This window comes from Caloenas nicobarica, chromosome 2 (assembly GCF_036013445.1).
Source record: "Caloenas nicobarica isolate bCalNic1 chromosome 2, bCalNic1.hap1, whole genome shotgun sequence".
Classification (NCBI taxonomy): domain Eukaryota; kingdom Metazoa; phylum Chordata; class Aves; order Columbiformes; family Columbidae; genus Caloenas; species Caloenas nicobarica.
In genome coordinates this window covers 18,766,103-18,792,680 of record NC_088246.1, presented here as the reverse complement: position 1 = coordinate 18,792,680, position 26,578 = coordinate 18,766,103, and the positions used below count along the sequence as shown (strand labels likewise).

General features: G+C 41.5%; 1 protein-coding gene across 1 annotated transcript in view; it reads left to right on the top strand.

The window, feature by feature from the left end:
• GPR158 (G protein-coupled receptor 158) overlaps positions 1–26,578 on the top strand; it is a 197,414-nt gene that overhangs the window by 137,126 nt on the left and 33,710 nt on the right. Inside the window, exon 6 of the mRNA XM_065629243.1 lies at positions 6,847–6,956. Coding sequence (XP_065485315.1) covers positions 6,847–6,956 — 110 coding nt within the window. The remainder of the gene's footprint in view (positions 1–6,846; positions 6,957–26,578) is intronic.

The following is a 26,578-nucleotide window of genomic DNA, read 5'->3' as shown; positions in this document are numbered from 1 at the left end:
AGACTTCATTTGCTGTGAACAAATCTGTTTACAGAGTGCAAGCATGTCTCTTTTAAAAGACATTGTGGATTATATGTTAACTTTTTATTTCTTGACTTTAGAATACTATTCATTAAGCCAATGTAAATAGGAATAGTGGGGCTGGATCATTAGTAACTCTAAGTAGAGGCTAGAATTTATGGCAAATAGATGCATTTTCAGGCCATTAGGTCAGGTCACTTATCAATGAATATTTCCAGAGCTCGTAGGACCTGTGACATATCACTGTATCTCTTCAAATTGGAGAAGAGACATGATGGCATCTTGGAAGTCATGTGGACATTTATTTTCTGCAAAACCTATTCAGAGATGCCCTGTCAAGTGTTAGCAGAGATCTGCTTATGAACAGGAAAAAGAAAAAATAATTGAAGATGCATCAATGAAAAGGCATTCTAAGTATGCAGTCTTGTGACAAACCAGAATGATCTTGAAAGTTCTGTTTGCTTAATTACCAGATAAATCTCTCAGGAGGCTAAATGAGCTCCACTGTAAAAAAATATGTTCCATAAAGAGCTTTAGAGATCTGCTGTTACTGCCCAATGGGGATGAATCCAAAGTATAATAAAACTTGGTGATAGCAAAGCATTCTGATGAATCAAGCTCTAGAAGTCTGTCCTTGTTTTACAGCAGTGCTGCTGGTTAGGCACTTAGATGGCATCATGGACTTCCAAAAGACTTTACAGGCTGAAATCCAGCCAGAGTTTTAATATACGTTTTAAGACAGGCGATGGAAAAAACCTATCTAGAGTTGCAAGTATAGTGGGAAGGAAAAGAAGATTTCAGTAGGCAGAATTTCAAGCTGGGCTTTGTGTGGGTGGCTAGGAAGAACTTGTTTCCTTTTATGAAGAAACCCAACAGATCCTAAATGGCCATAAGTATTTTGACTTTGACACACATCTCATCTGAAATGCGTTGCCACCAGCAGCAGAGTGCCTTCAATGCTGTGTATGGGGGATTTAATTCAGTTCTAATTCAGAGGCAAGAATAAAACCTACTGTGGTTTCCTGCAGCAACAGTGGGCTTTATAGAGGCATTGAGCTAATGATCCAGCACAGCTCTGCTTTCAGATGGTGAGATTTGCAAAGATAACAGGGTTCGATGGTACTGCGTGTCCATAGGTCTATTAGAGTAAAACGTTATGGCTTAAAAAGCACATGTGGTTTAAAAAAAAATGGGATGGAGATGGAAAGAAGCGTTCATATGCAATTAGCCTAAGTTTATATTAAGCTGCTATCATACCTCTGAAATGTTTTGTGTAGTTGCACCGGAAATATTTGTTGGTAGTACAGGATTGGATAATGAGTTGTGTATTCACTAATATTGAAGCAGATGCTCTGAGCTGTGAATCGTGTTTTGAACGGTGGTATGTGGTGCCTGTGGTGTACGTAGGCTCCTGAACGCCTTCATTCATGCCCGTCTGTTCAGATGGCACTGCGCCCACATGCCGGTGGAATGGTCCCTTTTCTAGAAAGCGTAGTGCCAGACTGTTATGAGTTTGGATGGTGAGCTTATCTAACATTGCAAAGAGCATCTCTGTTGTGGGAAATCCCTTCTCAGTATTAGGACTGAAGCATTAATATGTGACTTGATGTACTAGGTTTCCCTGGAGGGTATTTTATGTGTTGAAAGGAGCTACTGAAACATGGCAGAAGAAAGAAGAATGCCCATCTCAAAGCACAGCGGGATACCAAGGAGAAGCGTCTGATGGCTTGTTCCAGGGCAGAATTGCCTTGAGACAGCCCAAGACAGATATTGCCGTCAGGCAAGGCCAGGCAGTGTTGGGCAGTGGAACAGATTGGAGGGATCTTCACAGCATCTCCTAGATGCTTGTTAACGCAATTAGCCCCAAAGGCATTATCTTAAATGGCCACATCATGTCCTGCATTGACCTGTGCAGAGTACTTGCAGGAAATTCTGAAGTTAAATTCAAAAGTAGGTAGTTTTCCTGTAAAGTTTTTTTGGGTTAACTGGGCACAATTTTTGAGATAAATTTGGTTATTTGAAAATGAGATGAAAATTAATACTTTTGCATCACTTTCATCCAAAGTAGGTGACCTTCACCTTGGACCCATAATCAGATGATGCTCATGCTCAAATTCTAAGCTCTGTATCTCATTTCCATGTATCTAACATATACAACATCCCTGCCCACAGCACTAGGAACTACATGATCTTTCAAGGTCCCTTCCAACCCAAACTGTTCTATGATTCTGTTGTACAACTGAGGGCAAAAATAAGAAGAGTTCAAAAGTCAACACTTTGAGGTTTTTTGAGTTAAGGTCCCGGTCAATAATCTTCATGTTTAGGATTAGGACTTGTACCACTGACAATTCAATGTATTTTTTAAAATATTAGTTCTTTGACTTCTGATCTGTTGAGGCATTATAGCATTGCCCATTCCCTCTCAATGTGGAGTCTAGAAGTTTGATGCTTGAAAAAGAAAATGAGGTTTTGATCTATTCATATGATTTTTATGGCTTAAGAATCAGAGTAAAAAAGAACTTGTCTTAAATACATTACAAAATTGTTAGAGCTGACTACAAAGTGTTTGGCTCGGACCTCCTAATGCAGCTTATTAATTGACACATAGTGAAGCAAATTCCCTAAAATAAATACTGAAGTACCTTTCTAGTCAGTGGAGACGCATATTTGAAGCCTTTAGGCCAAGATTCTGTCCAAGTAGCTGAAGTTCTGAACTTCTTCAAGGTTCTTCAAGGTACCTGCATTTATCTGTGGGTTATCTATGGAACGCGTCTTACTAGGGCTGATTTACTAGACCCCTACAATGTAGGTGGAAATTATATGCCTGATTTAGGCAGACTGAATCCTAGTCAATGCACTTTGGGGAACTGCACATTATTAATTAATATATTTTCACCTGAATCTAGTGCCCAAGGTGAAGGGCAAAACTAATCATCTTATAATGTGCACAGTAAAGTTAATCTGAAAAACAAAAGAGTTTTTGTGTTGCACGGAAGCATTGCTCACTATTAACAATATAGAGCTCTGATAAGGTGTTGGGTTTTTTTCTTTAGTTAAAGAATCTTTCTAAATGCTATATATCTCTTAAGAAGCAATGACACTGAGGCTATAAAACTCATTATGTGCTTATTTTTTATGAGAACAATGCCTGTTTGCTTCTGAACGTTAAATTGTCCAATGTTAGTTCTCTTTGCACTTTTACTGTCCTGCCTGTCCTGATAACAAAAATTTACCGTTGTAGGCAAGGTGCCTGTATCGACTTTAGCCCTTGTCTGCAGAGAGCGTGTGTGTCTGCTCATCACGTCAGCCGAGCGCCCGCGCTGGCTGGCACGGTGTCAGCAGCTGGGTCTCTCGTCCCTGTCCCTAATTCCCCAGCTCTAAACGTACTTGACAGTCAGCTGGTGACCTTAGGAAGTCTTTTCATCTCTGACTCCACAAGTGGTAGCGTCACTACTGGGATGGTGTTTTGGCAAGGGTAATAATGGCTCAAAAGACGTTGAGGTTAAAAGCAAACACCTAAATGCATTTGTCCAAATGACAAAGATGAGCCACAGTTTATGAAGTGTCACACGCAGCTGCAGTAACTGATACATGAACAGGCACTGTCTGACTTCTCTTCTTCTGGTTTCCAAATATTTTATGCCCAGATCTTTGTTGTTTAAGGAACAGAAACTGATGTCTGGTATTTAAGTGGATTTCAGGAGCTGGCAAAACAGAGGATCTCACATTTCCTTGCCTACAGTAAATAGGTTTTGTGACATCCATCAGCAAAACCACTAAGCATTTTAAATGAGATTTATGCTGCTCTCATGGTCTAATGCATTATAAGAGCAAAAAGAGAAAATGAATTATTGTCAGATTTTTGTTGGGCAGAATAGTCTTTCAGAACTGCAGAGGGATTTCCTTGTTCTCTCGAGAGCAGCCTGGCTATGTGGGTAAATCCTGTGCTCATCCTACGCTTGGAGCTCAGCAACCCTTTGCTGCATATTGTTTGTCACATTGAGCAAGGCTTGTCTCTGAGAATAACAGTAGGGAATGGGGGTTTTGGTAACCAGGAGGTAGAAGAGGCTGATATGAAACAAAACCAAGACTTCTCTGTGCTATGTTTCTGTTTGTTTTTTTGGCTAGGGAAAGTGAAGGATGGAGTGCAGCAGCCATGCTTTTCACCAGACATCTATTTTTTAAAGAATGTGATTCCACTAAGATGAAAAACTTGAGCATGGCTTTTGGTGTACTGAGCTTCCTGGGCAGTGTTCCTGTAGTCCCTTGGCTCCACTCCATTAAAGATTGTTCAATTTAAAAATTGTGCTACTAAAATTCACTGTCCTTATAAGAGACTTGATGATGACAAGAGCTTAGAGAGGGCAATCACCTGGCCATCCCAGTGAGCCCTGATGGGAATGGGAATGACATTAGAATAACCTTCTGGAAAGCCTGAGAAGCAAGCAAAACGTTAAGTACAGCAATTCTTGCTGTTCAAAGTCTTGGTCCATGCCAGACCACATGCAAGTTATGGAAGAATAGGTAGAAATGCCCTTGGGAGGGCTTTGTAATTATTCTCCATCATATAACACAGGAAGACACAAGAGGGAAGCAAACTTGAATCAGGTCTTACTTCTGCCATGCACTTGCCCACAGGGCGAAGGAGTAGTTAAAATGTGTCTACATTCAAGCAGGAAAATGAGAACAGTTTTTGCCAACAGAGCCTTGCTTCTGCAGCCTTCACGGTGAGCTGCCAAATGCCACCACGCTGCATTTGAAATGGTGTATTCTTGGTTGATAGCTGGCCAAGTGCCTCAGCTGCTCATACAAATGGTTCAATGCAAATCAGTGTGATTTTTTAGACACAAGCAGTTAATATTTCAACAAGCAACAGCAGATAAAATTGCTGTGTCAGATTGCATGGCAAAGAGAGCTGTCGCCCTTGTCCAGAAAATACTGTACCTGGAAAGTTTTCAGACCTTCCCATTTCAATCATCTAAAAAATTCTGCTTTCAGATCAACTTTGAAATGTTTGGAGTCTCTGTATGCCAGTCTTTTCTTTTTTTTTTACATTGTTTTTCTAGTTTGGAAGAAACAAAGTTGAAACGGTGTTTTCTAACCATTAGCAAACCTCAGGAGGCAGGTTACTGCTACAGACTTTGCTCTGGTTCTGCAACTATCATAATGTGTATAATTGTATAGTAGGATAAGAGGTCATTACTATCATTGAGGTCTTTCTGAGAAACTTCTTGCTGGATGCTCTATTACACAAGCATGTTAATGCATATGTAGATGCATTTTGTTTTTCCAGCTATTTTTTCAAGGAGATATGGGCCTTTTGCTGCACGCTGTTCCCTTCCCTACAGACAGAATTTGTCAGATTCCCAGAAAATGTCTACCTTGAAACATGTCAGTCCAATAACAGTGAAAATAGCAGATTAAATTTTGCACCATGGTTTGATTCAACAAACCATATTTTTGGAAGAAATAGCTTGATTCTGCTGTAAAAACCCATGCCAGTGAAGCATAGCAGTTTCTTCTATGTGTCTCAGCCCACACGTCTGCCATTTTTGCCCCCACTCTCCTAAATATGTCTATGTCACCCAAAGGACATAGTCCTGGGCTTTTGGCCAATACCCTGGGCTTGAATTCCCACATAGAAAAGCATTTACTTAGGAAAATAATATCATGTGGCAGCCAGTAGGCACAATACTACCTCTGCTGCCAGAATGTACTGACTATAAATGAAGCTGTGGCAGATGGCCTGGAACGTTTCAGTGCTTTTTTTCTCTAGACCAGAATTACCCAATTAATTTGTACTACGGTGCATTGGGTCATTTTACCAGGTTCTGGTCAGATGGATGGGATGCACTGGGTTTAGCTTTGCTGGACCAAGCAGAGTCTGGGGGTGGGGTAGGAGCAGCGTACAGCGAAGCCCGGGGACAGCCAGCTCCCGGTGGGGCCAGACAAGCGGGAAGGAATATAGGATCATCCTTCATGGACTCCTGGTTCAGATCATGACTGAGTCCACCATCTGAGCAGCCCTGTTTTAGATAAGATTGGCGTTTTACTTGGTAATGATGCTTTTATACACACTGTACCTGCAGAAGTAGCTTTATGTTACTGCTTATTGCGTGTTGTCTTCATGCGTGGTACTTGGTAGACAGAGCAAAAGGCCAGTAGGCCCTTTCTGTTGTTGTGGTTAGAGAAATCTATAAGTGAACAAAAAGGTTAGTTTCATTGAGAAAGTGGTGAGGCACAGAGAGATTTGGTATAGCTTAGGGAAAATATATGGGGAAGAATAGGAAATAGTCAAAGATGACATCAAGATTTTGGGATTTTAGACAGAGAGAGGCTCACACAATCATTTTTAGTGTGACAGAATAATGGGGAGAGAAAAATGAGCAGTTACCATTTTGCTAGGTTTATTAGAAGGAGTGACTTTGAAGTGTAACCTGGTAAATACAGTCAATCAAACCAGAATTAGGCCAGCTGCATATTATTGGAAGAGCTCAAGGAAAATGTCCTTGTCTGTTCTCTCCTCTTCTCTGGGTATGTGTTTTCACTCGGTTAAGAAAAGTCAGTGGAATTGCATTTAAAAGTGTTGTCACTTCGCAGTCTGTCACAGGGCTTTTGCCAGCTCCCTTCAAAAGGAGCTGGTGCCTAGAATCATGCCAGCTGGTTGCTCTGATCATCCCGTCACTTTACTAGAAAATCTAAATATACAGCAGTACGAGCTGAAATATGTCTGCTGTCCTGTTTTGCAACTATTCTGCATTGGAATGAAGAACTACTTTCACACTGAAGTGGTACTGAAGCTCTCTCTGTCTTTCTGTTCTATAGGTTGTCATTTTGTATTTTGAGCCAAGTGTATTTCGCTGTGTTCTCCTAAGATGGGTTCGTCTTCTGGGCTTTGCTACTGTTTATGGAACTGTGACACTCAAGCTGCACAGGTATTTCACATATTATTAATTTCCATCTCTGTGGGAGTATGTGCAATCTGTGTGGGTACTTCGATGGAAGAGCTGTAAATATTACCATAAACAAGCACCGTTTATAATTTTTAAAACTACTGTGTATTTCTCCTCACTGTTCCTGCTCAAATTGTACGCTACTAATCCCAGTAGAAGACTATGAATGCAGATAGGATTTAATGAAAAATATATGCATCAGCTGTTAAATTGTGCAAGAACCCCTTTTCACAGAAGGTGAATATATTTTACTTGGATATAGGAAAATACAGAAGTGTTCATAGACTGCTCAAAAGTGTTCAAAAGTTTTCCTGCAAAGTGTTCATGGAGAGATTCTTTATATATATTTAGGTTCAGTAATGGTGAGCGAAACATTATACACTGTGGTGTATATACTTTATTTTCTTATGGCGCACAAGTCAAGGGCTGCTTTCTTCAGGCAATCACAGCAGACAGGCTGCACCCTCATGAGCATCAGTGCCTGCCAGGAAAAAAGTGTGGGAAATTCTGGGTTATGCTGGGGAAGTTCCACAGGGTTGGCAGTGCATACACGTGCGATTTGAAGGTTAAGATTCTGAGACCCAACTTCAAATCCGACTTCTGCAGTCCCCTTAAAAATTGAAGCCTTTTCTGGGTATGCTGGATAAAATCCTAATGCTCTTTCCTATTTAAATTTTAGTGAAAAGAATTACTGATACATTCTGTAAGTATTTTTACTGAGGGAAAAAGAAATGCAGTATGTGTATCTTGATACTTAGACATCTTAGATGAAGTCAGCTTGCTCATCTTTTTATCTTTGTTTCATTACAGTGTTGACATGTCAGATAAGAGAGGTTTGATATTATGCTTGTAAACTGAATGAGGACTGAGGATATCTCGTGTTTCATGTTGCACTGCTGGCTTGTCACATTTTAGGTGGAAACCCCTGCTTTCCCGTTGAAGTAAAGCCGCCTCTTGCAGTGTACATCTTGGCTAGTAAACTCTGGGTGTATAATGCTATGTCTGGCCACACCTTTATACTGAATTTCATCCCACACCCTCATGGTATTTTCTGGGATGAACAAATTCTGATTGCAAAAAGAGTAACAACTAGAGCACTATAGAAAAGGTGTAACAGAACTGTTGATTTTGCTTGGATGGTTTGTTATCTATAGCTCAGATACATAGAGAAACAGCCTAAGACTATGGAAGACTCACATCATCATTGCAGTTCTGCTACCGTGACAGGTTGTTTATACGATTTTACATGGTGTGAGCAAGCAATATCCTGACAGGGCACTTGATCTTCCATTTATATGAAGTGAGGACAGGCTGCAAAATTGGGCAGAAAATCTTGCACTTCTGCTTTGCTCATTCGTTTGATCAGCGTTACTTGGCACCTGTGCTGACAGGCTCACCAAACAAGACAAAAATTGAATAAGAAGCCAAGAATGAACTACATCCTCGTCCTTGACCAGCACAATACAAGAAGGCTAGCAGCAGACTGGGCTATATCAACAGGACCCCAGCCAGAAAATTGAGGGAAGTGATTATTCTCCTTTACTTGGCACACCTTAGACTGTATCTGCAATCCTGTGTCCAGTTTCAGACTCTCCTGAGACATCAGTGAACTTGAATGAGTTTAGTGAAAGGCCATCAAGATGGTCAGGGATCGAAGCACTTGCCCTGCGAGGAGCGGTTGAGGGAACAGGGCTTGTTCTGCCTGGAGAAGAGACAGCACTGGAGGGACCTAACAGCAGCAATCTGATGCCTACGAGGAGGTTCCTGAGAAGATGGAGCCATGCTCTTTACAGTGGTATATATTGGGAGAACAAAAGGCAACGACAAATTGAAATGGGATATTACAACTTTATATAACATAAATTAGCATCAGGGTCAATGCTATACAAGGAAAACATTTTCACTATCAGGATAACTAAGCAGTGGAGCTTGTTGTCCATTTGTGGTTGTGAATTTCCGTACTTGGAGGTTTTTGAGACGTAACTGGATAAAGCCCTGAGCAACCTCATCTGGATTCAGTGTTAAGCCTCCTTTGGGCACTGGATGACCTTCTGAGGTAATTCCAACCTGAATAATACTGTATGTCTATGTGAAACATGAAGAGAAAAAAAACCAACCAAACAAAAAACCTATTTCATATGTTAAGCTACAATTACTTTCTCTAGGAATCTGTCTAGTTTTCCACCCAGGTTCCCTGACCATTACTTTCCTACATTCCTGATATTGTCTTTCTTTAGTACTGAATATTTCAGTCAGGGAATGTACCTTGCAAAAGACTGAGTCGAGTTAGATATATGTTTTATTAGATACCTTTGCAACAGTTATGCTAATTAAGAATTATATGATGCTAGTAGAGATTTGATGGACATTTTTGGCAGATCTCATTTAATCCACAGTCATTGCAGTGTTGAAGCATGGCTTACTGCAAACACCACAAATACTCAGGACAAGCACTGGTTCCGTCCTGCAGGTACCAGTGTCTTGCCTGGGGGAAGAACTGTTTGCTAGCAATGAACTTGTGACCTTTGTAAGTTTAATGGGAAAACCAATATTGTGTAAAAGCAGCTATTAATGATAACTAGAAAGTCTAAAGCTGTGTTTCTCAACAAATGAGGTCCTTTAGGTAGCACTGGAGCATGAAGGTTATCCAAAGCCAGGTAGGAGGCACTGGAAACACTTGTTTTGTTTGTGGCTTTTTTTCCCCTTAGCTGCCCACTTCCCGAGGAGGTCTTTGAGGTTTCATGAGACTCAGGCATCAAGGAGAAATCAGAAAAATAGCCAAAAGTGGATGCTTAGGGAACAGTAAGAGAGCAGGGAAGTCATGTACTGATTCATTCTTTGAACACTCATCACAGGCAATTTCTACAGTGCCTCATCTCAAATTGCCTGTTTCTTGTTCATTGTGCATTTTTAAAATAATGAGCTAATGTTTATGGGGGTGGAAAGACGGGGGTAAGGAAATGAGCTTAATTTAAGAAATCTAGCTGTAGAGCCGTGAACATAAAACTCAATACTTTCCTCAACAATGAATTCTTCAAAATAATTCTCTCAAGAAATAATGATGTTTCAAATTTAACCTTTTGGGTTTAAAAGAGCTGCTGATGTTGCATCTTTCCATATATTTCTGTGACTGAAGACTCTCTGTGTCCTTTTTCAAGCCCTGTGTTTTATGAACAGGTTATCTCATTATTTTTAGTATTTTGTGAACTTCTGCCATTTTAGTCTCAGGATTAATTCTTAATTCTGGATTAAACCATAAGAATGGAAGAAAGCTATAGGTATATACATACAGATGTGTGTATACATAGGATAGCTTACAGACATTTTAGGAGAATGAAGCCCAGGAGTGGGGTCTCCAGTTTCTGGGAACCTCCATTTCTTATATTACTAAGAGAAAAATAAGAGGGTAGAGAAGTGAGGAGAGTGAGATGGTATGGAGAAGGTTCCAGGTATGGAAAACAAGATAACGACATACAGTGGCTTTTATGTGTGTTGTAGTGGTGGTGGGATGGGGGTGTTAGTGAAGAGACAAGAAAATGTTAACCCTGTGAGGCAATTCTGCACTTCTTCTAACTGCTGTGCTAAAATGACATTGCCATGCCTTGCCACCTGGTACCATCGGAGCAGGTAGTGACCCTTTGTACAGGGAGGTGATAAGTATCTCACAAAAGAGGAGACTCATGCTAGCAGAGAAACTGAAGAAGATGTCCGTTTGCTTCTTGAAACACTTGGGTGGAGGGATGCAGTGATGGTGAGAAGATGAAAGAGGAGGACATGGCATAGCCTCCTGTTGTAGCTAGGGGAGGGAAAGAACATACAGGCGATCCCATCTAGAAGTGGCTGGTGGGAATGTGGTGCGGAAAGCTACAGAAGGTACCTCAGGAACTGGAGCCTGTACAGCAGGGTTGTCCCCAGGCCAGTATTTCACAGTTCATAGTGCCAATAGATCGTAGTTCCATAGTGCCAATATGCCACTGCCTGTGAAAATGGGCACTAGTGATGAAGAACCACAGAGAGAAGTTTTGCCTTGGAGTGGTGGTAAACTATTAAACTAGTGATAAAGTAGTATAACCTCAGCTAAGGTGGGCAAAGAAAGTGAGGGGGGCATCGGCTGTAGTGGTGAGCTACCTTTTGGTTTTGAAATGAGTCAGACCCTCATGGTCATTTTGGTTGAATAGTCTGGAAAAGTGGGAGATTTCATTTCTATCAAATTATTTGCTTTTTTCTTAAGGAAGGCAAACATGAAGCAGCTTCAGGCAGAGGCCTACACTGTTAAATTTTGCCACTGGATGTGGTCTATAATGGTTGTTACCCTGTGTGAAACAAACAGGGAAAAATTGTTGCTGTCAGGGGAAGGCAGTGTCCTGAGCTCTGGTCTGATACTGCCTTGTGCAATTGTTTGGGTTTTTACTGCTTTAACTTGACTGGCGGGATTAGGTGTTTGAGTCTGTTTGGAAGGCAGGAAAAGGGGAGGTTTAGTCAAGCTGTAGAGCTGGTTACACCTTTGGGGCCTACCATAACCATTCTAACCATTTATCTTTCTCTTCCCTGGAATTAGTGTATTTTAGCACCTGAGAAGTTTGATCGTTGCTATATTTATGCAGCTCTGTTCATTTTGTAAAACCAGATCCTGTGATCTTGTGGTAAATGTTCGGGGGCAGCTATTCCTGTTTATTTTATTCCCATGAAATAAATCACAGCATCAGCTTCAAGAAAGCCAAGTGACTTGTCACCGTGAACTCCACTCTAAAGACCAACCATCTGGAGACAAACTTGCTGCAAACACTTTAGGTGTATGTTGTAGGATGTATTCCATGGTTCTGTGTGCTGAAACTTGCTACATAAATCTCTCCCAGGACCTGGAAGGAGAATTTGGCTGCCTCTCCTTCTGACGGATTTGTGGAATTATCCAGAAGTGAGTGATTTTCCCTTTTCCCCTCCTGAAGGTGGGCAAGCTGAAACCGTGCTAGATTGACCCCAAGACGCATAAACGTCAAAGTACTCCTCTCTTGAGTGAGGTGGCTTTTTGTAGTAATCATGTTTGAATTAAACCAGATAAAAACTCATGTTAGTTTTGTGCAGTTACATAACAAAGGTATAATCAATGTTTTCTTATTAATTCCTGATGATGCAAAGAAAGGTCAGTGACACCATGTTTGTGTATCTTCCATGCAACCTCGTGGAAGGAGGCTTGATGTGCAGTTTCCCTGGTCTCTGACTGCCTTGCCTTAAGCAGGAGGAGGGAAGGGGTCTGCGGTCAGACATGAAGCTGCCATCAGTCATTCCTGCAGAGAAGCAGTAAGTGCTGTGTCTGGCACACAAGTCTGTGCAGGTCCCTGGAGAGAGGGAGATGAAGACATGAAGACATTTATCTGGAGAGAGGAGAGACACCCGGTCTGAAGCCTTGGCTGAACATTGCTGCCTGAGTGCTGCTTGTTATCGTTCCGGCTTCAGGAAGAAGGGCAGCTGGACTTTCGAAAATAAACATCCTGTGCTGAGAAGATACTTGTTTTGTACTGCCAGTTTCTCTTCTACAAGGAAAACTAACTCAAGAAGGTTCCAGCATTTGCCAGTGCTTGGCAGAGAAGGACTCACAGCCATATACGTTTTGCTGTGGGCTGCTGGAGCTCCAGGCCTCTTTTGTGCTCTTGCAGGTAGAGCCCCCTGTTCTGCCTCTTCTCTTCAATTTGTGGTCATGCGAGAGCTCCACGATGCTGCTTTGAACATCAGAGCCAGCAGCAGTGCAGAAAACTGTAAGGATTAAAAAAGATCCTTCCTGCATTACTGCCACCTCACTACCATCAGCTTCCTTCTCTTGTAGTGGTGACTCAGATGAGAGGGAGGTACCTAGTTTCGTCTAAAAGAGACATTGGGGAAAAAAAAGGCAGCACGTACTTTTTGTATTTATTATGAACTTAATTTAATTACGAAAAAATAAATCTTCCACGAGAGCAGGGCATCTGTGTCCTCTTCCACTGCTTTTTCCACATGTAGCACATTTACCCATCTTTGTTTAAACAAAAAGTAAAGCAGCACATGGGAAATGTACATGGATTCTTATGTCAATTGCCTTATTTGAACCTCACATTGCTGATGCTGCTTTTTTATGAAAAGAGATAGTTCAGAGATGGCAGTGAAGAAGAGGTTGTATGCACTAAGTCCTGCAAAGCTTTGTGAAAAACAGACATCCTGAACGTTCCTGCAGAGGGAAGGCTGAAACCCTCCGCATCAGCAGGTCCGTCTCTGCCCGCCGGCCTGGGCAGCCAGCAGGGCCGGTGCTGTGGCTGCTGCCACCGGGAAACGGGGACCTGGAGGGCTGGGGCAGAGGGAGAGGCTGGAGGTTCCTCTCATGGAGAGAGTTGGAGTTGCTGCGAAAGTCTAAATCCATACAGTAGGGGTTCATAAGGAACGAAGTTCCACTAATTAGACGGGTCATGGAAAAAAAATCTGTTTCCTTGTTAGCGTGTCTTAACCTAATTAATTCATTTCCTGAGCATAATTCCTCTTGCTTACCACAGACCTTTACTAGTTTGTTAATTTATTTTTATGGTATACAAAAAACCAGGGCTTTAGAGAACTTGGAGTTTAGTAAATTCCATATAGCATTCCTGCATGATGCACATTCAAGATGAAATTCTCATTTTCGTAGTTTTTCTAGATTAAATAAGAGTCACATTCTGTTTTATTTTGGCTTTTTTCTTCCCAATACTACCTGCATTATTAAAATCCTATTTAGCTCTTTTGTATCCCTGCCATTCTCAAGCAATAACTAGCCTTAACTAGGCAGCATAATGGTTCTGTTTCGTATTTCTGAATAAAATATCTACTTTCTTATGTGTAAACTAATAAAATGTGGCACAACCGTTATAAAGACACTCAGTGCAGAATTAATCTTGATGGAGCACAGTGTAGAAGTGGGACTATTAAACATTATCTTTAAGCAAAAAAATCAGCGGCATATAAAGTATGTAAGATTATTAGAGCACTGTGATCCTGGAAATATTCTCATCCATATTCCTATTCATATTTAATTTATATAAAAATATTGTAGATAAAAAGCAGCCCATGGAACCGTACAGCTTTAAAATCACCTTAATATAGCACACATTCTGCTTTATCATAGTAGACCAAGTTTGGCTAGGAAAGTTCGAAGAGAAGTATCTGGTGTTTTAATATTAAATAATATTGCTATCGTGATTAGAAAAAAACCAAACAGCAGTGGGTTGAAATGCCCTCTGCAATGATCCACACATATCACAAGACCTTTCAGATGTCTTTGATGGCATGCAAGAGCACCATGGCAGATAATGGGAGAAAGGACTGGTTTTGTGCATCAGATTATGTGATAGCAGAAGGGCTTCAGAGCTGGAGCTGGAACCCACCCTCTCAGAGACCTTATCCAAGCCCAGGACCCCCGCGGGTGGCAAAACTTTGTGCTGTGGTATGATACAGCAGCATCTTCCTTCATGTAGACATGCATTTGCAGAGGCATTTGAGATGCAAGTAGTGTAGCTCTACAGACTGGTTTTTTTCTCGTTACATGGAAAGGAAAGAATTGGTCGGTGGAAGAAAGTGTCTGCTGCCCAGCTGTTTGCTGGGTGGGATTATGGCACGAAAGAGAAACCAGGCATTGCACTGCAATACATGAGCTACAGGCTATTTGTGGAGGAGTGTGAAAGGGAGTTAAGTGTGTGACTCACACTCCACACACAGGGGCTGATCACAGTCAAGGGGAAGCAGAGATTTGCAGATCACATATGCTGATTGTCAGTGAAAAATCATGACTGGAGGGGAGACTTCTCATGGGCTCCTGTGAGGGATCAGGAGTAAGCCTGACACTATTTAGCATTTTCAGTTGCAATGAAGAACCAAGCACGAAATGATTACTCATAAAATTTGTGGATAGCACAAAGCTTGGTGACATGCTAAATTTTGTTTCAGAAAGAATAGTAATGAAAAGTAATCTTTATTGCTTGGTAACTTGGGCTTAGTCCAAGAGATACACTTGAACACAGCCAAAAGGCGAATTATAGTTAGGGACTAGTTAAAGACACAAAATTGAGGAGGAGTTTTAAAGGTTATCAGTAGAGAATTGATTTTGCAGCAGGCGGTGACATCTTTAAGACTAATATAAATGCATTATGTCCTGTTCCTGAGATGCATTTTTATGCAATAGATGGATGTGGTTCAGAAAGTATTTGAGGGCTGGGAAAAGTGCTTGATACTGTGAAACTCAATCTGTTTTTTAGATCAGCAAGAAGCCTTGAGAGATGACTTTTTGTGTGGCATATAAACAAGCAAGGAGGAAAAAAGTAGTCACAAAAGACTCTTTAATCTATTGGACTGAGGTTTAATAAGATCTGGGAGCTGTAAGCCAAAGCCAGAGAAATTCAAATGAGCAATCTGGCACAAATTCTTCTCAGAGGGTGCTTAGTTATTGAAAAACCTAACAAGAGAAATGAGGAAATTTTTGTGCTGCTTTCAGGTCAAGACTGAATCCCTTCTTGGAAGATATTCTATGGTTAAATACTACTAAAAATTACAGAGTTTGTGTAGAAAAATGTAATGATCTGTGTAATACAACTGATCAAGCTATATAATTTAGTGGTTAGGTCTATATTTGGCCTGTATTTTATGAACATGCAATAGGAATGATAGCATTCATGTTAGTATGGGTCTATTGAGAAGTTAAGCATATCTATAAACTGAAATGACATATTTATACTTGTACCGTTTAATGCGACACATCAGTTGTCTTATAATTAGTCCTGATCACTTACCCTAATGCAGATCTTTAGTACTGGGAAAACTGGTGCCTGGACCAAATATTCTCAGATATTAGTTGCTCTTTTCTGGATTATTGTGAAGGCCATAAACTGCCATTATGTCCTTGAAAAATTGAGTCTTTATCTGACCAGTGCTAACCAGCTACTGGTGATATAAAATGCCGTATTGCCATACTGTAACATACACGGGTAAAGATTGTCAGCGTTGTACCAGTCTGCACATTGGTGAGTTATCCTCATATATGCTTTTCTGAAAGATGTCCAAGATGCTCTACAGATTTTAGATACAATGTATTAGATCCATCATCTGAACTGGAAAGGCCAAGGCAACGCTGCCTTGGCTGCTTGAAGTTCAGGAATACATACAGTAGATCCTGAAGAAAGCTTCAGTATTTATTAATTCAGTCGCAAGTATCAAGCTATTCCTTTTAGAGCTAAACTGTAATATTTTCAATTAAAATTACTACAAGAATGTATTAAAAATAAAACTATTTTCCTATGCAGAGTATTACAGTACAGTGCACTGGCAAGTTTTACATGCAACAGAGTTTTGAATTTTCTTGATTCCTACATCTTTCATGTTCATGATGTGAGCCTCTGCGCGTAATTGCAGGTAGTTGTACACAATTCAAGCTGGAGCCCCTGTTTCTGGGCAAATATAAAAATACTAGAGGTTAACAGTCAGTGTAAAATTTTGAGTGCCTATTTCTAAGGTGTGAATTAAGTTAGCTGGCAGTGCTGAGTTCCCCTAGGGCCGCTGGGTCTCTTCCCAGCCGTGATCTCCCTCGTGCTCTGGCTGTTCACAGCAGCACAGTCGCTCTGGTGGAGCTGTGTTCTGCACTTGGCTTCTGCAAGAGCAACGTCTCTTATTATTTCTGAGATCTTCTTGAGCAAAACGACCTCCGTCCCCCTTGCTGGGATTTCAGGGAGGTGTCAGCTGTTTCTTCTGGTGTGCCCAGGGGAGGTTACGAGTTGGCGCGAGTGCAGGGCTGCTGGTGGTGAAGCCCCTGCTCTCGGCAGCCTCTGCACAAGCATTGCCCTGCACAGAGCTGTTGAGAATCATAGAATCAGTTTTGTTGGAAAAGACCCTTAAGATCATTGAGTCAAACCATAACCTAACTCTGGCTCTAAACCATGTCCCTAAGAACCTCATTATATGTCTTTTAAACACCTCCAGGGATGGTGACTCAACCAGTTCCCTGGACAGCCTGTTCCAGTGCTTTACAACCCTCTTCATGAATAAATTTTTCCTAATATCCAATCAGAACCTTCCCTGGTGCAACTCGAGGCCATTTCCTCTCATACTAAAGTGACAGCCACTCTTGTGACCACAAATCTTCTAAACTTTTTTGTTTTCCTTGCCTGTCTTTTTATATATCCATTAGGCCCCTCTGACTCTGGCATCAGTTTTCACCAATATACATGTTCTTGTTTTCAGCTTTCTCTTCCACAAAATAAGCAATCAGGGATTCATTGGTGCTGCCTTGTTGCTGTCTGTGGACCAGGGTCTTCTCTGATGTGTTTTTCAGCATTACTTTGACATAATTTTCTGCTGTTCAGCTGTGAATAATGCAAATTGGCGTTACCTGTCTGAAATCACGCTTAGTTCAAACTACTAAATTCATGGTCTACAGTCTAGAGCTGATGTCAGGCTTATATATACGAATGGAATTGTTTGGTACCATTGACTGAGTGAAATAAAGCTAAAAATCTATGAACTTTTTTTCCCAGATGCTGCAAACAAATCGTGCCCACATTTTTACCGATCTTCTGCTCTTCTGATTGACTTGTCTTTCTAGTTTTGGTGTATGTGACAAGCTTTTAGAATCTTGTTCATGCCACTGTTTGTGTTTTTTTCATAAAGCTCTGTATTGGATTTTATATTTGATACTATTTTTTCATTAAACCATGTATTTTCTAGCTCTCCTATGCTTTCCTTCAGCCCCTAAATGACCATCATATATTCCTGCTGACATATTTCTCTAGCACCTGAGAGTACTCTCTTGTTGGCTTTGAACAAAATTCCATATAGTGCTGAGAGCTTTGAAACTGATAAAAGGGCTGGAATTACACTGTCCCAGCCATCCCTTAGTAACAGCCTTAATTACTTTATGCAGGATCTTTTCTCAGCAATAAGTCTGCCTTCTGTCTAAGACTGGACTTTTTTTTTTTTTTTTTTTTTTCTTCATTTTAAATCGGGTTAACATAATCCAGCTCTGGACTTTGCTCCTCTGCACTTTTTCAAATTCTTTGGAGAACGTGGCCACAATGACCAAATCTCTTCCAGGTTTTTATTCAATTTGCAACTCATACTTTGCTACTTGAGAATATAGCCTATGTGTTGCTCTGGGAACCTTATAGGTTGTGACTGTCAAACTTTTAGAAGTTTTTAGAAGTAGTAATGTCTTCTGGTGAGTATCAGCTAACATTGGCCTCTGATGAATAAAAACCTATTAAAACTGTGAAAAAGAAACATTGACCATTTTACTATTTGCCTGTATTAAAACATATGGTTTTGCAAGGACATATATTATGTAATGTTCAGTTTTGTCTGTGGCTCAGTCTCTTGCAAGGAAACTGTCAGTGTCCCTCCTCAGAAATATTGCCTGGCCCTCCGTTCAATCTGTTTGCCTCCTATTACGACACCTCAAGGCTGGAAGCCCCACGAACGAGCTCGTACTGTTTTTTGCATTCTTTATTGGGATTTGCATTCACATCTGCTGTGCAACTGCACCATCAGGATCACTGATATGGACAAGAGATTAGCCACAAAATCCTTGCTCACCATTCTATGTGTTTCCGTATCTTTTTCTCATTTTGGGTGGGAAACATGCTAGGGATGGCTGCTGTCTATTTATGCTCTTTGAACTTTGTTCCTGTACTTGGCAGTTTCTCTCACATGGCATTCTGGTATTCATTTATCTTTTTGCCCAGAACCCCTAGTTCTTATCAGAGATACTTAGAGCCTTGGGCAACTAGTCTACAGATCCTCCTGTACCAAAATGACAAATAGATTAATGGTGTTGGTGTTAACAAACAGCTTTTGCGTTTTTGACTGTAAATTTAGGCATGCCCAAGATAACCTGTATCTCACTCAGAGCAGACAGTGGGCATGTGCCATGCATTGGAGCACGATGCAGGAGTACCAAACAAGTGTTAACACTTGATTTTTCTCCCACAAGTTAGCATGTCAGGCACATATCTGAAGAGAGTAGAGCCCTGCAACAGCATGCCAAACATGAGCAAAGAAAACAGCTCTCAACAAGTAGCTGAGATGTGCACCTTACTAATGCAGTCATGGTGCTTCCAGTCCTGATACTGGTGTGCTTTGTACTAATACAGCATCTCTGTGCCACGTCCCATAGCATCTCCCAAAGATGAAGAGTACTGCACAATTGCCTAGTCGGTGTTCTCCAGGATTTCCCTGGTTAAGGCATCTAAATATGTATTTCAAATTCTCATATTGTAGCCTTACAGGAGCAGGGTTGCATCTTTAGTTAGTCTTCCTTTCCCTTCTGGAGAACCAGAACTACCTACTCTTTTGTTTTGTTCATCAGAGCAGCAAGTGACTCTCGCTCCACTTAAGCTATCGCCATGTAGTAAGCAGCATAAATCACCAATGTCATAAAACTATAGGTCATTTGGACTCTTATGAGGCTGCTGTGTTGTGCCAGGATGTTCCTCAGTTGCCTGGTTCCTTGTCTCTCCAAAGACGAGTATTGCTGGGTGAGACAAAGAGTGAGGCATGCTTTTATCCTCTTAATTCATACGCAATTTTTGTTGGTAAAAGCTATAAACTCAGTCTTTTCCAATGATGTATTTATCCATATGTATATTTAACGAACCAGCTCACAGTATATTTGCTTACCACTTAACTCCAAAATTACACTTATTTTTCATTAGGTGTGCATTTACTTTGAGCACTAGGTATTGTTTCAGATGCCATTTTGGCTTGTCTGCCTTGGGCCGCCTTCAGGTTAATGGTGGGATGCTTCGTTGGTTCATTCGGCGCTGCTGCAGAACCAGTAGCGTTGCTGGTTTTCCCGTGTGCAGGGTGTGAGCACTCGGCTGGAGCAGGCAGACTTGTGACATTCTTCAGCCTTTCTTTAAACACTGGGCATGGCACAAGAAGAGACATTTGCGTTCTTCAAACACCAGGCATGGTGTTTGAAAAAGATAGATGTCTTGTCTAGGGCCATCAGGTGCAATGCAATGTTTATTGTGTATTCTGACTGTGGCCTCCATGTGCTTTTTTGTCCTGCAAGTCTTCCAATTGTGTTTTGTATTTTCTACATGACTAAACAATACTCCTCCCAAGTTCTGCTTGGGTAACTTATTTCCTAGACAAATCCTAGTGTTTTTTAAATGGCTAATTCTGGGGTCCCAGTGATTCCCTTCTGAGTATTTTTGATCAGATGTCGGCCACAACCAGGTCTCTTACTCAGCTGCTCCACCTCAAATGGCAAGACCAATTCCTCACCGCAGAAATGTTACAAACTCTCTTGTTCCCACCTTCTTTTGGGTGTCTATTTAAAATATCACTTTTATGAAGAAAGTCCTGCACTTCTGAATTTCAGTGGAGCAGTTTTGTAGCTGGCCATCACTATGTCTACTTGCTGTTTGCTCCTCAGTGCTCCTGGTTGGACATGCAGCTTGCCTGGGTTTGAAGGGTTTGCTGGTTCCAACTCCACACACCATGAAACACCTAAACTGCTTGTGGACCTGAGAAAGATAGGTTGACCATAGAGAACCAAGAGTTGTCTGCATTTCCATTGTTTTCCTTCTGTAGTGTTCAGAAAGCATGCAGAGCCATAGACTGCTTTATCCGGTGGGCACAATCTGGTCAGGGTTACAAAAGGACCATGGCCACCAGCTGCAGTTGCTTTCTGCCAGACCTTCTAAAGGCACAGTTCCCCACAGCTGGCAAGCACATGCTTCTACAGTCGCATGGGGGCCAGAATGCAACGTGGCTGTTAAACCAGACAATTTATAAACCAAGTCAGTGAACTCCGTAGTTCTTTTCTGTACCCTGTTACTAGAAGCATAGTGACTGTATTGAAGCCACTGACAGAGATCATCCTGTGCATCCAAACAATGCTATTTATCCCAAATCCCAAAGTGTTTACTGGGTGTGTTCTCCAACCTCTGGAATGAACAGAAGACTGTCGGGAACAGCAAAACTCAGTAACCTGAAAGATATTGAAAATCAAAATTCAGGAGGCAGGTTTTGTAGCTATCTCCTCAGGAGGCAATGAGCATTTTAGCTTGGCTGATCCCCGGCTTGTGTCAGCCTGTCTGCAGCCCGAGCAGGCTGGAGGTGATGGAGAGCTGGCACCGTGCCCTGCCCTGGAAAGCAGCAGCTCTGTCCTCAGGCATCTGCATGAGCACGCAAAGTCAGAGTCTTCAATGTTATTTGCAAGACTTGTCAGATAGAATACAGAAACCAAATTATGTATCTCAAGACTATTTTCGGTAAAAACAAACCATATTTTCTGTTCCCTTTTGTCTCCACGTTCAGTTAGACTGCTGATTTGTTCGATTATTGTCCTCATGCTATATGAAACACCACAGTTAAGCTGCCTGCTATATTCAAGAGTCCAAATCTGTTTCTTGTGTGATTAGCTCTTGTTCCATGAGTGTCACCAAGTCTGAATTTGGGTCAATGTCTGACTATTAATAAGAAGGGAGTCTTATAAATTCCCCCTTTTTTTCCTGTTTGCTCTCTAGGGTTATTTGGTGGTGAAGCAAGGTCATTGCCACTGCATTTCTTAGCACTATGCGATGTCTCTCTGATTGGAGTATTTCTGTTTAAACAACTGTTCTCTAAAAAACATTCATGGCTATCAACATTTTTCTAATTTGTATGTGACCTCAGAGTAGAGCTGAGACTCTTACTCCTCACTTCATCTTTGCAGATTTTACAGAGCTTGGAACTTATTGCATTTTCCTCCCATTCTGTTCAGTCCATTTTGGTGTCAGTAGGGTCTTATTGCTGTATGTTGTTAGATTGCCTAGATCTGCATCTTTTCCATTTTTAACGTTTGATTTCAGGTGAGGGTCTATGAGTGTTGATCTGTTTCATAGCAATAAACCTTACCTCTTTCTTCCTGAAAATTATAGAATTCAGATTAGCTTTCCTGTGTCCTTGCTTAATGTACTTCAGAATGGCAGAATAATTTTAATTCAATTTATCTTTGAATAGATACATTATTCTTGTTTTTCTAGATTGCCTTAGAATGCTTTACAACTAAACCTTTGACCATAATTTAAATTTTCTTTTTTTTTCATTATTTTATGGTCAACACACAAAGCAACACTTTTCAAAATTCAGCTTGTCAGATGATGCTGTTTCTTCCTGTGCATCTTAGAGGAAACATTGAAGATGAGAGTTAGTGTTTCTTAGATTTGAAGTTGTATGTTGCATTGGTATGTATAACCTCACAGGGAAATGCGAGTATTGCATTACCCTGTTCATAAGAATGGGTGACAGTGTTGTCTAGTAATAGATTTGGAAAATAAAAGTGGAAAGGTGTACTTCGTCATCCCCTGAGACCAGAATTTGTGGTATTTTGTGCAATATTCAGTTAAAGCTATGAAGAAGTTCACAGAACAAGTTATACAGAAGAGCTTCTAATGCTAACTATGCTTATAATGCCTTAATACTTCTAAAGAGTATTAAATCTTAAGATTTAAGTTCTGAATAAAAAGATTGTTGCAGAAAACATACTAAGAAAATATTAGTGACTTCTGAGTTTCTTCCATCTATCTGTCTATACATCTGTATACTGGCTACACTAAGATACAGAATCACGGGAGAGGTGAGGTTGGCAAGGGCCTCTGGAGATCATATTGCCCAACCAACTGTTCAGGGCAGGCTCAGCCGGAGCAGGATGCTCAGAGCCATTTACAGTCAAGTTCTGAATTTCTCCAAGGACAGAGATCCACAACTTCTCTTGGCAACCTATTGTAGTGTCTGGCCACATTCACAGAAAAAAGTTTTTTCTTATGTTTAAATGGAGTTTCCTGGATTTCACTTTGTGCCCATTGCCTCTGATCTTGTCACAGGACACCACCAAGAATAGTCTGGCTCCATCTTCTTTACTCCCTCCCATCGGATATTTATATACATTGATAAGATCTGCCCTGAGCTTTCTCTTCTCTAGGCTGAACATTCCCAGCTCTCTCAGCCTCTCTCGTTATGAGAGATGCTCAAGGCCTTTAATCATCTTTGTGGTCCTTCACTGGGCTTGGCTGCAGTGTGTCCATGTCTCTCATGTACTGGATTGCCCAGAACTGGACACAGAACTCCAAGTGTGACCTCAGCAATGCTTAGTAAAGGGGTAGGACCACCTTCCTCAACTTGCTGGACATACTCTGCCTTACATAGTCCAGGAGACTGCTAGCCTTCTTTGCCACAAGGGTACATCACTGGCTCATGGTCAACTCACCAGTATTCCCGAGTCATCTGCTGCAAAGCTGCTTTCCTCCCAGTTGGACCCCAGCATGTACTGGTGCATGGGCTTATTCTTGCCCAGCTGCAGGACTTGACATTTCCCTTTGTTGAACTTCGAGATCCCTGTTTGCTCATTTCTCCAGCGTGTTTCCATCCCCCTGAACGGCAGCGGAACCATCTGGTCTCTCAGCCACTTCTCCCAGTTTCGTATTATCTACAAAATTCTTGAGGGTGCACTTTGCCCCATTGTCTAGGTCGTCAGTGAAGAGGTTAAATAGCGTTAGGCCCGGTATCGACCCCTGGGTACACAACTAGTGACTGGCCTCCCACCAGACTTCTTGCTCCTAATACATAAACCCTTGAGCCTGGCAGTTCAGCCAGTTTTCAGTCCATTTATCTCACCCGTATTTCATCAGCTTGTCTGTGAGGATTTTATAGAAAGCAGTTTCCAAAGCATTCCTGAGTCAAGATAAACAACATCCACTGCTCTTCCCTCACCCAGCCAGTCACCTCCTTGCAGAAGACTATCAGGTCAGTCAGGCATGATTTCATCATCATAAATCCGTGCTGACTACTCCCAATCACCTTGTCCTTCATGTGTTTGGAAAAGGTTTCCAGGAGGATTTTTTTTTTTTTACCTTCCCAAGAATTGAGATGAGTTTGACCAGCCTGTAATTCCTGGATCCTCCTTCTTGACTTTCTTGAATGTTGGAGTGACATTTGCTTTCTTCCAGTCAATAGGAACCTTGCCCAGTCACCAAGACCTTTCAAAGAGTATTGAGAGTGGCTTCACAATGACATCGTCCACATCTTGTCATGTCCCATGCACAGACTTCAGTATATCCAGTTCACTTAAGTGTGCCCTAATCTGAGTGTTCCCCACCAAGGTTAATTCTTCCTTCCTCTAGACTTTCCAATTGGTCTTGGGTACCTGGGATTCCTGAAAGCAAGTCCTACTAGGAAAGGCTGAGGTGAAGAAGGCATTTGAGTATTTCAGTCCTTTCTGTGTCATTTGCCACCAGGTCCCTGCATCTTTCAGCAGTAGGCCTGCATTTTCCCTAGGCTTTTTTTTTTTTTTTGGCTGCTGCTACACTCATAGAAGCTTTTCTTGTTGCCAGTTGAATCTGCCCTCATCAGATTGGACTCCATGTGGGTTTCGGCTTCCCTAAACTGATTGCTGTATGCTCAAACAGTGTCTCTGTATCCCTCCTGGGTTACCTGAGCCCTCCTTCCACTTCTTGTACACTTCCTTTTTATGTCTGAGTTTGGTCAGGAGCTCCTTGTTCATCCGTGCAGGCCTCCTGCCACCTTTGCCTGTTTTCTTGCACATCAGCATGGTCCATTCCTGAGCTTGGAGGAGCCTGAAACTTTCTTCCCTTCTCTCAGGATCCTGAACTCCACCATTCATGGTCACTGCAGCCAAGGTTGTCCCTGATGTTCACAGCCCCAGCAGTTCTTCCTTCCCTGTAAGCATGAGGTCCAGAAGAGTGTCCCCCTTGTCTCCTCAGTCATCTTTGTCAAGAAGTCATCATCAGTACATCCCAGAAACCTTCTGGACTGCCTGCGCCCTGATGTGTTGCACTTCCAGCAGATACTGGCATTCCTGAAATTCCTCATGCGGACCAGGACCCTGCGAGCATGAGGCTCCTACCAGTTGTCTGAGGAATGCCCACCTCAGGACCTACTGTCTTTGTATTCCTGATGAAGCAATCTGTAGCAGACACCTACCACGGTGTCACCATGTGCTCTCAGCTGGTGTCCCAGTGCAGGGCAACTTGCCCTTCTAGTCTGTCCTTCCCAAAGTGCCTGGGCCGATCCGCGGAGCACTCCAGTCTGTCACCAGCAGTTATTTTTAAGGACACCATTAGTGCTGTCACTTCAGGGAGTACTTGTGGCTGTTGAGGCAGTTTCCTAGCAGTGTGGGATTATGTGGTACAGGGGAGGAAACAGCAAGTATTTGTCAAGACATGCAACTTTAATTATTTTCGAGAAATTTGAATTCAGGCAGATATTCAGAAACTAGTTTCCAGGAAACCATAGCTTCCTCAGAAGTGCTCATGATTAGCCTAATTGGCAGTTTCTTCTGATTGCTGTGCATACTTACACATGCTGAGAGTAAACATAGTTGAGTGAACATTTACTTGGCAGTAGAACATGGAAGCTTATGAAAGGATTAATTTTATTCAGATATTGCTGACAATATACAATGATTCTGGACTACAATTCTTTAAATTTCCTTTAATTGTATGTTGTATTTTATATGAAACATTGGAAGAACATACAGAATGCAGTTTGTCTGCTCGAGAGTACGAATATCAATAGTCATTAGCACGCCAGATCCACACAGAAGTAGCATACGCAGAACCACGGGGCTGGTCAGCACTGCTGTGTACTGTGCTGCTTGCATGAGCCAAGCTGAGGCTAACTGGAGCAGAAGAATCCATCCCTCTGCAACAGCTTATCAGATACCAATTTTATACAGCTGGGGCTTTTTGGTTGCTGGATTTTTTAGTTTTATTTTCCTTTACTGTGGTGTTAGAGGAGATGCATTCTTGTCATTCTTCTGTATTTGACTTTACTTTGGCAACAATTTGTTTTCTGCTTTAGGTGAGAAACTGCAGTGCACATACTAATGTTCATTTTCTTACACAGTCATTGCTCTACCTGTTCTTCCATCAGGAGAGGTGTTTGACATACTGGAGTATGAGTGAGATTGGACCTAAAAAATTCTGGTCTGTTTACCTTTACTCTAGGATTCCCTTTTTTCTAAAGTTCTCAGTGAATTCTAAGAAGGAAACCTAAATAAATCGTGACTAGCAGGTTAGGTTACCAATTGATATCTCTGTCCTCTGCATCATGAGCATCCAGAAGAAAAGACAGGGGTTTGAAATAGTGAACACTCAGAATGTTTTTGAGAATGCAAAATTTAAAAATGTAAAATAAGACTACCAAAGCAAAGGAAGGTCTGCAGGTAGTACTGCAAACTTTAATAGCCATATCTGCACCCTTATGTTGATAGAGTACAGGTGTATTTATATGTGATGTTGTTCCTGCATCTTAAGGATCTCCCGTGAGCCCAGAAGTTGCACTGCAAGACATGAGGCTTCTGTGGAAGCCTTTGATATTTAACTTGCACATTGGACTTTTCATTCTATGAGAGGGTCACTGCTCCTCCGTGCCAGCAACTGTCCTCTTCCTTTCCTCATTGTAAGAGATGCTTAACATAGAGCACTAACTCAAAACCCAACTGTACAAGGTCCTGAGTAACCTGCTCTCGTTGATCCAGCTTTGATCAGGAGGGTTGGATTAGGCGATTTCTTAATCTCTCCCTTCCAACTTTAGCTATTCTGGCATTCTGTGAATTA